The sequence below is a fragment of the Balearica regulorum genome, chromosome 2 (assembly GCF_011004875.1).
Source record: "Balearica regulorum gibbericeps isolate bBalReg1 chromosome 2, bBalReg1.pri, whole genome shotgun sequence".
Classification (NCBI taxonomy): Eukaryota; Metazoa; Chordata; class Aves; order Gruiformes; family Gruidae; genus Balearica; species Balearica regulorum.
The window spans coordinates 43,992,268-44,009,922 of record NC_046185.1 but is presented as its reverse complement, the minus strand read 5'-3'; the positions used below and the strand labels follow the sequence as shown (position 1 = coordinate 44,009,922).

At 35.6% G+C, this 17,655-nt stretch overlaps 1 protein-coding gene across 3 annotated transcripts in view; it reads right to left on the bottom strand.

The window, feature by feature from the left end:
• The window catches only part of RB1CC1 (RB1 inducible coiled-coil 1), a 77,988-nt gene that overhangs the window by 37,633 nt on the left and 22,700 nt on the right, over positions 1 to 17,655 (bottom strand). For all 3 annotated transcript variants that reach the window (XM_075744096.1, XM_075744097.1, XM_075744098.1), the window contains 4 exons: positions 10,714 to 10,916; positions 9,186 to 9,618; positions 6,244 to 6,414; positions 1,922 to 2,106 (listed from right to left, as the gene is read on the bottom strand). In XM_075744096.1, coding sequence (XP_075600211.1) covers positions 1,922 to 2,106; positions 6,244 to 6,414; positions 9,186 to 9,618; positions 10,714 to 10,916 — 992 coding nt within the window. The remainder of the gene's footprint in view (positions 1 to 1,921; positions 2,107 to 6,243; positions 6,415 to 9,185; positions 9,619 to 10,713; positions 10,917 to 17,655) is intronic.

Sequence of the window (17,655 nt, the reverse complement as noted above, 5' to 3'; positions counted from 1 at the left end):
CCACACCTTGTAACTACATCTTCAATTATCTTATTGATACAATCAATACATTAATCTCAAGCACAGTCACCAATGTAACTAAATCATAGGATAACTACTGAAAAGGTGATCAACTGGTGTGCTTGACAGGAAACATTACAGCAGTTTTGCTGTATATCTCGCAAGTAACAAAAAAAAAAGTTCTTCTTGACAGAAGCTAAGTAAAAAAGTGAAACAACAAATACAAACAAGTCAACATTAAGCAACTAGGAACATATACTAACAGAGAAACTACAAGGCATGCACTGTTTACTTTCTCATAGTAATGAGTAGTAAGAAATAAAGAGAGCTACATGAAGCCAAGGGCCAGTTCAAAACACAAGGGGAAGTACATTTCACACACAACATATAATAAAGTTGTGGAACTTGCAAAAAAACAGGAGTTTGTGGATTCAAAAAGAAGTTGGCCTAGGTCATGGCAAAAACACTCCATCAGCAATTAAACACAGAAGAGCTGCTTCTAGGTCAGATAAGAATATTCTCGTCTAAGAGTATTTACATATAGTTATGTTCTTTCCACATTATTAGATTCCCATTATGGTAATTTGCTACTAACTGCTACTGTAGACGAGCTAGAAAAACCTTTGGTTTGACCCAAAATACAATGGGGGTTTTTGTATGTATGTTTATTTGGTGGTGTTTGGTGTTGTGGTGGGGATTTTTTTTTGAGGGGTGGTGCAGGGTGGTAAAAGTGGGGATGGGTGGTTGGTTTTTTGGTTTTTTTTGGTTTGGGTTTTTTTTTTTTTTTGTTTGGTTGGTTTTTTTTACAGCTACGCTTTATTATTCTCTTCAGACCTATCCTCTTTGCATTCACTCTCCACACTTCACCAGCCTGTTCCTTACAAAGGGATGCAAGTCTTTTCCTCTAACAACTTATGAATTAAGTGTATACAACACACACTTTAACATAGAGGAAATGAAAGTGATAGTTATGGCACCCTAGGTTCTACATACTATCCCTTAATACCTGATGCAGTGAAAAATGGTGCAAAAAAGTCATCTTTTCACTGGCCTAAGAGCAGACACATAGGCAAAGACAAATTCACATTTCAATTTACCTAGCAGTATTTTTTTTTTAACAAACACAACAGGTCACTAGTGCTCTGCTGATTCTGTTTTACTTCTTCCTGCACCTCGTCTATACAAACTGCAACCTCTTCAAAAAGAAAAAAAAAAATCTACTTGATGGATATCCAGTATGCAAGTCTAACAGGGTCACAATATTGCGTAATTACTTGCTGCTAGCACAAAGTTTTTTCATCCAAAAATTATTAAACTCTGTATACTTCTATGTATCTGACATGACAAATTATCTAAGGTGTAATTATTAAGTGTAGTAGTGTGAAAAACTTTATTTCCCACTGAGCAATACAGACTACTTACTGTCTTCCATGTTATACAGTAATGATGCTTACATGAAACATTGCCATTTTTACCAGATATGGCTGGATATAATTATTTTTCATGAACTACAAGGAAATCAAACTACTGGCATGTTTTTCTGCTTTGATTTGATCACACGCTACTGAAGAGTGCTTCACTTATGCTTATTATAATCCACGAAAACATCAATATAATTGCCCGTCAAATTTTTATAAGATACTGACAGCTTCTGAGTTAATGAGAGGAGATGGGACTATAGGTTCTTGGATATTGTTTTATTGATATGAAGACCATTTAAACTCTAAGAAAAGTTTCTCTTAAAATATTATTTTTGTTTCACACTTACAAATAGCTTCATATATGAACTGAAGCGATCCAACTTTTATTTTCTCTCCCATTAAGAAAAAGTCTACACATTACCAAAGATTTTCTTATGACACATTCTTTGAACAGTCTTGATGCAAGTGCAAGCAATATAAAGTTGAAAATTGTAACTTACTTCAGTCTCACTTGTAGATTATTTGCAAGCTCCTGTTTGGCAGTGGTACATTTCTGTTTAATATCTAACAGTTTTCTGTGATTAGTTAACATAATCATCAGCTGATTTGCATGACTTAAACACAAATCAGGCAGCACAGAAGGATCTTTCAAGTTCTCAGCTCTCTTCTGATTAGCCAAAAATCCCTAGAGGAAAAGAGACACATTTGTTACACAATCTTTGTCACAATCAAAAAGCATGGAAGTGATTCATCTTCTCTGTAAGAATGCAAGCATTTTAATAAACTTACTGTAACTATTCAGGAGTATAACAGAAAGCTATGCAGAAAAGTGTCGAAGTTGCTTTCTTTTCATTCTATAATCCAGTCCAAATAAACCTCATCCGATCTCTCTCTTCCAAACCTTTATCAACACAACTCTAAGAATGTTACACAACTAACCAACACAATGAAAGATCACAAAAGTTAATGCAGCAGAAAAGCACCTAGTAGTATGGAAAGGATCAACCATCATTCTAATTTCTGCAAACAACCAGCTCGTTAACTTCTGGCATATGCAAGACTTAACATCAACTTAGAGCATATTCAGTACTACTGTGGGCTAAAGAATATACTTTTTACATAAAGAAATTCATACATGAAACCAATTCTCCTTGAGAGCCAAGACTGCAGCAAGACATCTATTTGCACACAGGAGCTGGGCATGGCAAATCTGTTGGGGATGGTAACAGGCAACCCCTAAAAGGCTGAGGGACAAAACAGGGAAGATGGACTGCCTTAGATAAACAGGTCTTAGATGGCTGATTACAGTTCTACATACTTGTTTATTAAGCCTTTGTTTTCTTAATAAAGAAGCCCCGTCCTGGGCTGCATCAAAAGAGGTGTGACCAGCAGGTCGAGGGAGGTGATCCTGCCCCTCTACTCCGCTCTTGTGAGACCCCTCCTGGAGTACTGCATCCAGCTCTGGGGGCCCCAGTACAGCAGAGACATGGAGCTGTTGGAGAGAGTCCAGAGGAGGGCCACGAAGCTGATCAGAGGGCTGGAGCACCTCTCCTATGAGGACAGGCTGAGAGAGTTGGGGTTGTTCAGCCTGAAGAAAAGGCAGCTCTGGGGAGATCTAATTGTGGCTTACCAGTTTCTGAAGGGGCCTACAGGAAAGCTGGTGAGGGACTGTTTACAAGGGCATGGAGTGACAGGACAAGGGGTAATGGGTTTAAGCTGAAAGACTGGATATTTGTATTAGATGTTAGGAAGAAATTTACTGTGAGTGGTGGTGAGGCATTGGAACAAGTTGTCCAGAGAAGTTGTGAAGGCCCCCCTCCCTAGAAGTGTTCAAGGCCAGGTTGGATGGGGCTTTGGGCAACCTGGTCTAGTGGAGGGTGTCCCTGCCCATGGCAGATGGGTTGGAACTAGATGATCTTTAAGGTCTCTTCCAACCCAAATGATTCTATAATTCTGTATTTTTTAAATATAATTAAAACCTTACATTTTGTCATTCTTCTTAGATTTCTATGCAGACTATTGTTTGAATTAGTAACATGATACCAGCTCTAGTATCTTACAAGCATCTTTTTTCCAAGCAGTATCCAAACAACTGCTAAGACTGTTATGAAAATAATTCCTAAGGCTCAAATAGGAAATCAAGGAATACAAGCATCTGGTAGTTCACTTAATCACTTGTTTAACCACAAGCAATTAATTAATTGAAGCTTAAAAAAACCACAACAAAAAGCACCAAACACACCATCGCGTTCTGACTGTTCTTAAAACCCCCTATAAGTAAATGAATAGACAATTTACAAAAAGAAAAGGCAAAGATGAAGATTTCAAAGTTAAAAGTCTGACAAGTCTTCAAAAGGTACAAATTCTAAATTTACAGTGCCATTTGAAGAAGGTGCCACAGTATCTTTCCAAATGACTCAAAAGTTGTATTGTTAAACTTGAGGTAGGCTCTTCATTCAAGTGAAGAGGGAACACAGCTAAAACGACCACACGAAGCCTTGGGCAACCCAGCACAGGGATGGAAGAGTAGCTTTTCCATCATTCCCTTGGATTTAGCACTGGCCTACAAGGTGAACACTGCAAGACTGAGATTTAGCACAAACTTACTTCTAAACTTACTCATTTAAATTATCTGAAGACAGGCTCCACTTTTAAATAATGCTGCCAGTACTGGCAACACCCACCTTTATGAGCCAACCAGAAGATGGAGCAGGAAGCCTGGGTCTTACGTGACTGTCAGCCCAGTTCTCTCCTCCTCAAAAGGGGGATCTGACCATCCCAAGGTAAGGTGGCAACATTGTTCACTTACTCCTACTAAAGATTTCTAATTGCACATTGGCATATAAGAAACTCATGCCTTTCTTCATGGTCCTAACTCTGATGTAACGGTGAAAATCTGAGTATCAGATAATGGCCACATACAGATTTTAACATATTTTCAGTTGCAAACAAGGCATTAAAGTACAGTTTTAGGTATAAAGTTAACTGAAGCTCTTCATAGAAATTGTATTTAATACATAAAAGCTTTGATATGATACTCTAATGTTTTCAAAAAAGTAGGAGCTATATATTTTACATTTAAAATACTCTTTAATCAAATTTCTAATCACTTCCAATGACACCGTCTAGTGCAGGCATGCTACTCACTCTCCTTACTACAAGCTTGGGGATCAACCATTAAGCACATTACCTTTTCACTGATCCTGTATCATTGAGTGTTACCAACTTACCAAGGACTCAGTATTTCCCTTCAAAACTAAATTTAACCAACTTGACTCTTATTCCATGTCTCCAACTGACGTGCTGTTTTTCTGTTTCTAGACCATAAGGATAACAGAAAATCCTTCCACAACTCAAACCTGAAGGTCCCCAATTTTTCTAACTCCTGAACTATATAATGCAGCAGGGTCCTAACTCCCCTTCTCAGCTCAGATAAATAAAACATGCTCCCTCAGAACAAGAAAAACTAACTGCATGGAGTGGCACATGAGCTAAATAACATCACCAAGAGAAAACATAAAAGCACAGTGGAGCAGCTCACCAACCACTTGTATTTGTTTGACTCTGGAACCAGTCAAAGATCAGAGGACGACCACATATTAAGAACAAACCAACGAATCAGTTGGTGTGACAGGAAGTGTTCAGGACATGCTACCTGGGCATGATGCCAATTTCATGCCTCATTTTCCCTTTCCATTACTGAGTTTTTTTCCATTTCTGCCTTCTGTTTAATAAGAGACTGGATGAACTAGCAAAAATGAATCAATTCACAGCATCCTGGTCTCCAGCACACGAGCAACTGCAAACTGCTGGCTGTCTTTGATGGTCTACCATTGGCAAAAAGTTGTCTGCTCTTAATTAGCTGTAAAACCAGGTGGAATGTAGACAGATTTGATAAAGATATGTACAGGCAGATACTAAAATAATATTTAAGCCAGATGTTTTCTTTTCCTTAAGCTCAGAATACTCATTAAAAACATCAATCTTCAAATAAGCTTTAAAATAAATACCTACTGTGTTTATAGCTGTTAGATATCTTCATCGGATCTTATTTTTTATTACTAGCGTTCTACATTAATGTTACACTAATACAGCATAACCTGTTTGTAAACCATTCACTAGATTTAACAAGATACACCTTAACACAACGAGAAACATCTGAAAAAAGTATTTTCAAAGTTTTTAATTTTTACAATTTAAGTGATTCTTACTCATCCAGATAAAACTTAATTTCTAAAATAAAAATAAATTAGATGTATTCTATCCTAGAAACAATACCTTATACTGATGTATCTCAGAAACCAGCAATTTTACACTGGTGCTTTTATGAGAATGTCAATTGGCTGTATTGGAATTAAATAATTTTTCAAAATTATAACCAAGATAACGTGGACAAAAATACTTTAGTTATAAAAATATACAGCTTAATATGCAGTTGACAAAGTTGCAGTGAACTACAGCTCTGCATGTTCCTAGTCCATTAAGTTTAGGATATTTTAAGAAAGACATTATTATTTTGTAGACTTATTTTTTTCTCCAATAAAGATGAATCAACATAAATATAAGACCTATATTTAAGTTCCGGTGCTGTCCACCACCCACTGTTGCATTTTCAACTAGTTTGATTTTATAAAAAAAAAGTAAAACTACTACTATTTAAATGTCAAACTATTATGAATATAGCACCTTTTGAGCATCTCCAGTGTAGTAAGTTGAAAACTATCTTGCATTAGACAGACAATTGTTTCATTGTAATCTTTAACAGCATAGATGTATCAGAAATCTACCATCTCCCAATGTTATACACACAAATGTGTATTACCTGAGCAAGTTCTTTTTGTTCATTCACCAGTCTGCTGCAGCTTGCTATCATCTGGTCCAATGCATAGAGCCTATCCTCAAGGCCTTTAATAGCCTTCATATTCTGATTATCTAGTTTGGCGATCGTTTGTCGACATTCTGCCAGAAACGGTTGGATGATCCTTGGATCAAGCTAAAAAAAAAAAAAAAAAAAAGAGAGAGAGAGAGAGAAAATAAAAAATGTTTATTACCAGTTTACATATTGAAAGGCGACATAAGCTAACTACATGAGTTTTTATAACCTTAATATTTTGATTTTTTTTTTTAATCTAATGTGTGCCTACATCTGTCATCTGTTTCACAATGTTGAGTTAACGAGTCTGTGGATTTTATATCACAGCATGAATTTCTCTTAAGTATTCCAACCAGACCATCATAGAAATCAGGATCCTTAACTGATTCCTTAGACAAGTAGATCAGCTCTAAGTAACTGGAAAACAAGCTGTGGAAAAAATAATACATTTGTAACACTTTTTGCTAATGTTTTTCCTAATAAAAACACATTTTTAAAATTATTTCATTATATTCCTTCACAGGCCATTATCCAGAAAAAAAGTTTGACACATTAAGAGGCTACCAATGTCTGCAACTATTAATGGTGGCCCTAAGTTTCACTATAAGAGTAGTGAAAGTAATTAGAGTCTATATTTTCTTAGATCTAAAAACAACATCCGTAGTTGCAACAGTTTACATAGGATGGATTTTAGTCTAAACTTGGAATATATTAGTTAGGAACATAGTAAGCGTCATTAGATGTTAGCAGAATATGAATAAATTTGGCCAAATTTATCCAAAATGGTTATGGTATGGTAAAAAGGACACTATCCTGGCTTTTTTCGTCAACATGCAGGTTTTATGCCACTTCCAGAGCACACAAATTAACCCTCAAAAAAGAAGCCACTTATATGACTCAATATTATCATAAATAAAAGTACTATTTTCCCCTCAATCTATTATTTAACTGTATAAAAGCTTTCACACACAGCACTTTTTCGTTCTGGAAACACCCCTCTGGGGTGAGAGAGAAATCTGGAGGAAAAGCATTACAAAATTACAGAGCAACTACAAAGAAAAAATTTTTCATTCTCTTCAAACAAACAACCAACTACCAAAACCAAGCAAACAAATAAACAAAAGTACCACAAGAAGAAGTACTAAAACCTGGTAATTAGCCCAGAACTTTTCAGAATAAATAATTAATGCTATTATTAATGTGACAAAATACATTGAAGTTCTCTGAAAACAGCAAAGGCTAATATTTAATAAATTATGAATGGTCTTACAAATCTTGGTCTCTCCCAAGTGAGCTGTCCATCTTCAAGAACCAGTAATAAAAATATTCTCTGGGATTAAACCAGATTGTTTTTATAGTATCACCTTGATTGCCATCCTATTCAGGAATACTCCCGTGGCATCCTGAATTACTCTACTGCAGCACCCAGAACAGTTTCTTAACAGAAAAAATATGAAAAAGAACAACATGCTGGGGTTTTTTTCTTTTCACCTTCATAAACTAGTGGTGTTTTATCTCTTTTTATAAAGACTGCATATTCCTCTCATTCCACCCTGTAATTTATTTCCTCCATCCATTCTTTTTATCCCATCTTTGACCTAATTGTATTTGTAGCACTCAGCCCCACTTTCACTGATAGATAATATTGCTCTCCTCATTTTTAGGTTTCTTCCTTTTCTAGCCTTTAAGTGGCTATGACATCACTTAAAAGAAACATCTGGTTAGCTCCTACTTACCCACAGCTTTTACCACAGCCTAGGTTTCTGCAATTAGAAGCATCGTTTTGTAGAAACACTTGGGGGCTAGAAGGACCAGATACCCAGCAGCACTCTGCGCATCACACCAGTTCTGCCAAGACTACCACTATCCGAGGTATAAAGCTCATACTCCAATGCTTTACACTTTCATGAAAATCTTACTTGAATTCAGAGTTTCAAACAAGAATTGCAACCACAAACCATTTGCATGGTTCATATTTCCAAGAAGGAAAGGGCAGGGGGAGAATGTGGGGAAAACAAAAAATAAAAACAAAAAATAGTGCCATTTTATTCTAGCTTACTATGCTAAAGTGTTATCTCAAGTAAATACTAAAAGAACAGTTGTATTGCAAGAAGTTCATTTAGTTTTTTCTTTTCCTCTTCAGGTACAGGCCAATTCTGTTTTCAAACTAATTCTAAATCAATGGTATGCAAAGATTGAATCCTTTATGCTGCTATCAAAAGACAGTAAATTAATGTTTTCTTAAGGAAAACACTGAAGTATTACTTCAAAGCTCTGTGGGTTTTTTTGTGAACCAAAATAGATCAAGATTGATCACAGTTGTTCTAGTGGTGGCCAGAACAGTCTGACTAAAGCGTTTTCCCTACCTGCCAATTCTGCTTATGCCCAGAAAACAAAAAGAAACTTTATTTTTGCAGAAGCAATCATATTTTTTCCCTACAAAAATCATCTTAAGTTACAAAACAATTACAACAGCTGAAACAAAGGAATTCTGACTAGTCTTAGATAAGGCAAGGACAGAAAAGAACACAATTAGAAGACAGTCTCTAAAACATGTGATGTATGTCAGATAAGACTACAAGCTGATCATAAAAGCTACAATAAGTATTTAACTAAAATGGTTATTTTTTCATTTTTCTATCACAAGCACTCATGAAATTATACATTTTCTAAAGGTCAAATTCTTAACACTCAAGAACTCTTAAAATACTTCTCACCCCCCCCACTTCCCTTCCCCAGTCTCTGCTTTGCTCTCCATTCAGAAAGTTATCTGAGAAACAACGGGCTACAAAAAGGCAAGTCACTTCAAAAGCACCAGCATCTGGAAAATAAGCCGCAACATTCACTGCAATATAAATTGTTTTTTTTAAAAAAAAAAAACGTTAACTTACCCTGCTCATAGAATCAAAACATTTTCTGACCAGCGATTCCACATCATTAGGTCTATCTTGAACATTTATCCAGTCTAACAAAGACACATTGAAGGAAGGCTGATCATCATCTTTAAATTCTACTGATGTTTCATTGTCCTGGACAGTAGCACTTTGACCAGACTCCTTATCTTTTACATTTTCAGGATCTGTGCCTTCCAAAGCTGAACGTTCAACTGACTTGCAAAATGAGGCTAACATTGATTTATTGTTCATTTTAGATATATCAGAATAAACCACCAATTCAGCAGATTTCCCATCCTCAGTTTCTTCACTTTCTGCCCCTCCATGCTCAGCTGAAGAATCCAGTCTTCCTAAACACTCTCTGTAACTATGTCTCGTTAGGCACTCCAGCAGTGGTATCTTGGCCATGATAGAAACAGCAGACCCCAAGCTTTTTTAAAAAGAGTGGAAAGAAAAACGTATCAGTATCTAGAAGTCAATGTGACATAAAAACTTTGATACAAAACCACTTGTAATATAAAGTACTATTTATTTTAGAACTGAAGCAGATTTCAAAATTAATTTGGTAATTATCTTTCAAAATACTGTGTTCAGTATCAACATCATGAGACGACAGCTAAAATAGTTACAATTTTTGCTTTCTTCCACTGCTGAATATGACTCTTCTAAACTTCCAAGTAAGCTTATGTTTATAATGCAATAATAAAAGGAAAGCTTGATAAACTGAGCCATGCACCTTTTTTGTTTTTTAAACACACAAGTGGGACTTTTACATTTCCAATCTGCAGGGATACGAATGCTTACTAGCAAAGACTGAGTGTCCTCTGGCCGACTACTTCTCCAGAGTTTGAATGATTTCTATATATTTGCAAAAAGCTATGAAGTTCAACTTTTTTATTTTTTTAAAAAGATAAAACATATTTATGCTTTATTTCTTTAAGTATCCAACATCCACTTACATTCTATTAGACAAAGCACTCAGAAATACCATAATACTATAATGTTGAGAAAGATGTCGAAGATTTTCCTTGAAGCAAGGTCCACAGTTTGCAGGATACAAGTATACACACACACACACCTCAAAGGTACACATTCACACCAAAAGTTTGTATCATGACTTTACTTTTTCAACATCAATCATCACTCTTAATAGCTGCTCAAGTGTATTAAAAAGCAAATAATTCAAAAGTGCCAATATGTATTTTAAAATGTTGATTAATGTCTAAATGTATTATCTAGCTATTTCTAGTGCACGTTTGGAAGGACTCCAGCTCTTAAACAGCTGCTCATTAACGAGCATATCTTCCACATAATTCAATACAGGTTCTGTGTGCTGATGAATACAAGGAAAAATTTCAGTTAAAAAATGACTAATGTAGAACAGAAAGAATGTTCTTCTTGACACATAATCAAACAAATACATGCTTGATTAATCAGAACTAGCACCAGTCATACAACACTCAAAAGATAAGTTTAAAATATAGTAACTTTGGAGATTGAGGCTGAAGGTTAATGGCAAACCTACTGTGTAAGTTTCAATTTGATATCTTCTATGGACTGCAAATAGCTTGAATATACATTTTCAAACTTGAAAAGTAGCTTTTGGTAAGAGTATGTACAATCTTCCAAGTTGGCCATTATGGCAGCCCAGCCTTGATGCTGAAGATGTTCATCGTGTACAAGACCTTCACAAAAGGAGCAAAGCTTCTTGGCAACCTCATACATTTCCTGCAAGAAAAAAAATCCGACAAAATACAAATCACTTCAGATTATTACTGTGGTAACTATATAAAACACTAAAGTGAGACATTTAGAAAATATGAATACAAAAAGTGTAAAATTTAGATAGCTAAAAAGTTGTACCTCTTGAAAGTTCATCAAAAATAACAAAACTTCCTTTATTCTTAAATAAAAAAAATCAAGAAGATGACAAAAAAAATGTATAGACGATTTACTGTGAAGTATCTTCAAAACAGGCAGGTGAAAGTTGCAGTTCCAAAAAAACCTTAAAAAATTAATTAAATGCTCCCAATTTAAAATATTCAGTGCACACATACATGAATAATAATGTTTGTACAAATCTGATAGGAGCTGGCAAACCAGGTCCATTAAGGAGAAAACTATTGATGAGCCAAGCAGCAGCTCAGAACAAGACAATGACTTGCAGGATCAGTCAGCAGAAGCACAGGTGCATCAGATGCAAGAAGAGGTGCATGAGGAAAACAGCAGGGAAGATCATTAATTGAAGTCTTCTATTGATTAATAAACCAGATGCAACATGATGAGAAACAGTGCAGAGTGTCCACAAAACTCTTAACGCACACCCTGAAATTTGGTATATGCAAACCAACACGGAAGCTTTTCTTCTGTTAAAGAACTGGAGGACACAGAGGCATTTTACCATCATTTAATTACCACTCAACTTGGCAGAGTTAAAACAGAGACCTACATATGGCAGGTACCATATCTTACTAAGAGTGCTCTAACAGCAATGCCTGTTATATTTAATTCCTAAGTTTTAACTAGTAGGAAAAGTAACTATTTTAAGTTTACCAATTTCAGAAAACAGACTGTCCCCCTCAAAGGGCCTACTGCTCAAACACCAAAATGAGAAAGTAAACAAAAGTCATACAATAAATCCTTCAGCTCAATACTTCATCAATAACATACTACATGGAAAACATTCTCCTGAGCATACTTGTACATTGGGTTTTAATATCTACTGACACTCCAAGAAAAAAATCTTACTTCTTTTTGCAGGTTGAGCGTACTGTTAAATTCAGACTGAACATAACTTTCCGCTGCTTATAGAAAACCGCTTACGGAGAAACAAGCTACACAAATACAGTGAGAAAGCAGTGTTAAAAACCCAGCACAATAGTATATTTCAGAGTGCATTTGCTGCTGAACACATTGTTAGCAGCACATATGCATACACAAAAAAAAAAAGTAGAGCTCAACACTTATCTTCCCAAAATAAACCACAAAACTGCAGAGCATTTTATCCAAACATTTCAGAATTAATATTGCCAAAACCTGAAAGTTATGAACATCCTTTTTTTCTTCTTTTTTTTTTTTAAAGTCCAAGCCTTGTCTCAAGCAGCACAACAAAATTCCACTGTCCTTCAAATTACTGGTATCTAAGCTATCAGCAGATCAACAATGAATACACAAACATACTTATATATATAAACTCCAAGGAAATCAAATGCTATTACAAATTTTATCACTTTGTAGTAAGGAAGCTATTTGTCGTCTTGTTTCCTGAACTTCGGTCACTTCCTATGCACGTGAGAATAAGGATTTCCAGTTTGAAAAGAAGAGTTATTTTATTTGCTGCATGAGCTCTCACTTCCTAAGTCAAAATTAACTGATAATACAACTGGGGCAGCATCCAGAGAGTGCTGAAATCTGCAACTCCTTTTCTTCATACTATCTCCAGTTCATCTATACAATTTAAATTCTCATAAGCTGACTGATGCAACATTGACAACTTGATCCATTTTTTATTATTTTCTTCAATTCACTTTGTATACAAGTTACAGGCAAATTCCATAGCATATAAAAACACAGAATTACTGCTTCCTCAATTATTATATTAAGAGCCAAAAGAACAGGCTGTTTTATCTTAAGGTATACTAAAAAATACACCCAAAATATGAAGCTGAAAAGGTAACTGAATGTTCTCATTGTGTTTTAACTTATATCCTGGGAATATACACAAGCATTTTATTTTCAACTTACAAACACTGTTCTCTTCCCAAAGTCAACCAAACTACTAGCAACAATTCCAGAAGTGAGAGCATATGCAGAAGCACACATGAGTTTGAAGACTACAACAATATAAGCCATCTACAAAATCAAAACTGATCATACAGTCTTTTTATGCAGTTCCTTCAAGTGAGTATTACAGGTTACCGGGTAAAGACCGAACTTCTCTAACCTTCAAACAAAAATGTTTCTTTAAAAGCCCTGAGCAGAGGCTTTTGTTAGTTCTACTTTCCTTTGGACAAATCACTTACCATTGCACAGCTCAAATGTGTAATAAGGAGATGTATACACTAGGCTTGATATGACCAGATCTATCCTGAGACATGCTCGTAACTAGTGGCCAGCGTTTGCTTTTTTAGCTATGTTAATTTATTGTGTTCACAATGGAAATCAAAAGTTACAAGTTAGTGTTATCCTATGAAGCTTTATTACATGTCATTCTTGATGCTCCCTTGAGAATCTAAGTGTTGTCAATTTAAGATTTTAGTTTTAACAAGGTTGTTTCCTCAGCAAAACACTTTCAAACACAAAACAGAAGTCACAAGTTAACTAGTTTTAGTAGAAAAAAAAAAATCATTACAATTGAGACCACTTGTTACACTACTGATGACCAGCACTGACACTCTGCATCTAGGAGTCTAACCTGTGGTGATTTACACAACTTTAACCAAACCAGAAGTTTGTGTCCCAGTAGTCTGACTCCTAGAAGAGTGAGAGTAAACAACTGTATTTTCCAGAGTGGCAAATTAATATCGCTTTATTTTTTAGAAACCATGTAACAGAAGGGCATTCTAACAAGCATCAGGATCTGTCAAATAACAGAGACATGCCCAAAGGAACTGTTATATAAAAATAAAAATATCCCAATGTCATTTAAGTATTCAACCAGCTATTCATTGCCAGAGGAGCTGTAGCTCGATACTGAGAGACAAAAGATTTTTTCTGAACTATTTAGAGCTCAAACAGAACTAACATTAAACTCAAAATTCATCAGCCTGAAAACATAGCTAAGTTGTTTTCAAATAACACATTTTCAAAGTTACCTGCAAGCTAATACACTACAAGTTGTACAACTAAAGAGAGACATGACTGTTTCAGGGCACGTATGCAAGATATTACAACAGTCCATATATTCCATATTATCATCCTCCCAAAGTTATTTTTACATGTGTATCCCAAGTACCAAAGAAGTTCTCCCTGGGTGGTGGGGGGCAAGCAGTACTGCTTTTGATACTGGTTCCTTAGGCAGTATCATGAAATAAGCTCATTACGTCCAAATAGGAAGGAATATTACTCTGAATTCAGGTGGTCCAAGCAGATGGTTCAAACAAAGTTCAAACCACATGGAATAACTATTTGTCCACCTATCAGAACTGTTTCAGTCTTAGATTATACCAAGCAGATACCACTGCAGGGAACACGAATACTATGTTAAACCTTATTTTACTTTTTAATGCTGCATGGAGCTGTCAAGAAGAAAACAGTTTCATGAATCCTACAACCCTGCTTTCAAAATGTGAGGGTGTGCAGCAAGAAAATGAAGTGATGAAGCTTTTTGCTCCCTTTGGAGCATCCATGGAGTATCCATGTAGCTTAAAAGTAGTTAAGAAATTAAAAGCTACACACATACATCTTTCTTACCATTCCATCGCTACTGAAATATATCTTCAAGTGATTTGGCTTGGTCTTCACCATCTCCATAGACAACATTTCTGGGGAGACCTCCTCAGGCTACTTTAGAAGGATCAAGACCAATCTATTTCACTCTCTGCTAAATTAATAAAGTATAAAAACTGAATTATGTCAGGCATATAAATAAAGGCCTGCAATCCAACATATGTTTTAACACTTCTCAGTAGAGTTGCCAACTCCAGCACAGAAAATGAAGCCTGTCTAACAGGCTTGCTTTTGTCACTGATTTTTCACAGATCCACTCAAGGGTAATTGGCAGATATCCAATGGTTCACAGAACATAAAAATTAACCTCATTTGCCTTGTAGAGCTACGTCCATCTTACTCAGCTATACCAGCATACCTAGAACACTGACAGTTTTACCATACCACTTGAATGTGGACCTTCAGAAGCACCACTACCAGTACAAGACTAGACAAATCCAGGCTAATCTCAATTTGCTGTTATGTTGAAGAGTAAGTAAAGGCATCTTTAATATCTAACTTGTCAGGAAATTCACAGGCCCACCAGAAAGTTTTTTTATCTTTGGCTGGGTGCTTTAATAGAATGTTTACTGGAATTATTATTATTTCCTTTAATCACCATAACTTAAATTTAGGCGATTCTTCTAATTACTTCCATTTAGTACATTTCAATCAAAATCAGTAGAAGCAACAAAGTACCTTTTATCTAAACCAGAAATTAACTGCTAAAGTGTTTCCCATCAATTTCAAGACTTTGTCTTTGCATTCTACTGTCAAAATTCTGCTCATCTGAATGAAAAAAACCTGTGGAAGGTCTGTTTCCCTTAAGTGGTCTTTGGACTTACCTCTAAAGAAAAAAAGTTCTCAGGAAATGCAGGGTTCTTTCCATTCTCTACAACCCTGTGGTAAAAGGAAACAAGTCATCAAAGTTCCCTATTGCCATGTGCCTGAAATCCTGTAAAAAGGACTCCTCATAGGTTTCAGTCACTCTAAAAATCAACCTCAGGCCAACAAAAAAGATCCTTGAAAGTGAAATTACACACGCCCATACAGTATAACAGCAGATAAATGCTTCCACAAAAGGTAACCATTACCTTGCTCACCAAAATTAGTAACCAAGACCATACACCTCCAACTAAAACATCAATAAAACTACTAGACTAACCATTTCAAGATTTCAGCTTTTAAAACCTGTAATTGGAACGCTTAACTTCACTGTGAGGAAGACTAACATTTCATGGCAATTTCTCTTTCATTAGACAGCTGATTATTCCATTCTCCTTTAGTATTGGTCATTTTTGGTGACTGCATCCTTTGGACATTTGTCCACACAGTTCACAACCTATTACATACTCAGAAAGTACTTATTTCATCTGCACTATACAGAACAAGTGATTCTGTAAGCCATAGCTTAATGACTTGTTCTTTAGTCTTTTTCTTCACTAGCGCTTCGCTCCGACATTAAAAGCAGGCTAGGAGAAATCAAATCACAGAATTTAACACCAAAAAATACTGAGAAGCTAACATAAACCACCACAGCCAGGGAATCAAACCATGGTACAGGGTAAGTGATAACTTCTACCAGCTTGATTCCAAGCCACCCAAATCTTTTTCTCCTGCTGAATTTTCTAAAAGCTTGATCTAACAGTTCTGGTTACAAAGGCCAACCAAAACAAATGCTGTATCTTTTAGCATACCATACTAAGACCTACTCCATTGTAACCCCACCCAGCTTTATTACTTTAAAAGTTTATGAGATTGATCGCTAATCTAAGTTACAAAGAAGTCTAGACTTTTGTGGAGAAGCTAGAAGTACATCTGGCTATTAGACTAATAATTTAGCCAAAAGGCATGAATAGCAGCAGTTTAGTTACACAACTGTTGCAATCATTACAGCTTAAAGAACATAAAATTTTAAAGTAACTCTTTTCCAGAGGGTCTCAAAACAGCTTTCTAGTAGAAGTGAAAAAGTATTTTTCTAAATAGCAGATACACAGCTTTCAGTAAGCATGACTATACTTTTTGCCTTAAGTATTATGAAGCATTTGGAACTAAACCAAGAATGATCTAGGTACTATGACTGCAGCCAAGGGTTTAGGCAATCAAATGAAACGACCACAGTTTCTCATCCTTATTCCCATTTCTCAAAGAAAACTGACCAGAATTGACAGTTTGATGATGACAGCAACAGTATCACATGAAATCTGAAACATATCCACTAACAAGAAGTCTAAGTTTCCAATATCCTTATTCTGGGACAAACGATATTAGAACTTCAGTTATATCACTAAAAAAAAAAAACCAACAAAAAAACCCCAAAACAAACAAACAAAAAAACAACCAAAAAAACCCTTTCTAAAAGCTAAGCTACCAGAAATTATTTTAAGCAGTGGTGTTAAAAGACCACAAGATTAGACAGCATTCACAGGACATAGTTTATTGCACAGTGTGCTGCATAGAGAACAGCTTGTCTTCTCCTAAACTGGTGTGTATGTAACTATTTGTAAACACTGTGCACCTCATTGTCCACATACTGCAGCTCAAGGCCAAAACTGCTGAACTGGAAGAGAAGTGGGAAATTAGGCTAGCTGTAAAAAGGCAAGCTGTAACCCTTTAGGCACAGACATCTCAAAGATTAATTTTTCAGTCAAAAGGTAAACCAGGACACTGGGACATAAGATGAAAATAAGCTTAGAAAATTGCTTTAATCAAGATTTAAAAGCCAGTTAGTAGATGCAACAAACACTGACCAAAAAGGATCTAATAAAAAAGTTTGTAAGACAAAGACATTGTGTCATATATGACAAAACCTATGGCAAGAATTTCAGACTAATTGGTAAAGAAACAAGTTAAGGTAACAGACATAGCTTCTATCAAGCTATCAAGTCTTTAGACTCCGAATTCTATCTACATAATGAGATCTCATGTAATCAAAGGAACTTCAGAAAATCTGTATAGACGTTAAAATCATGAAAGCAAAAAGAAAAAAATGGGGTATCTTGATATGATAATCACAGTACAGTGGAAAACCAAACAGAAG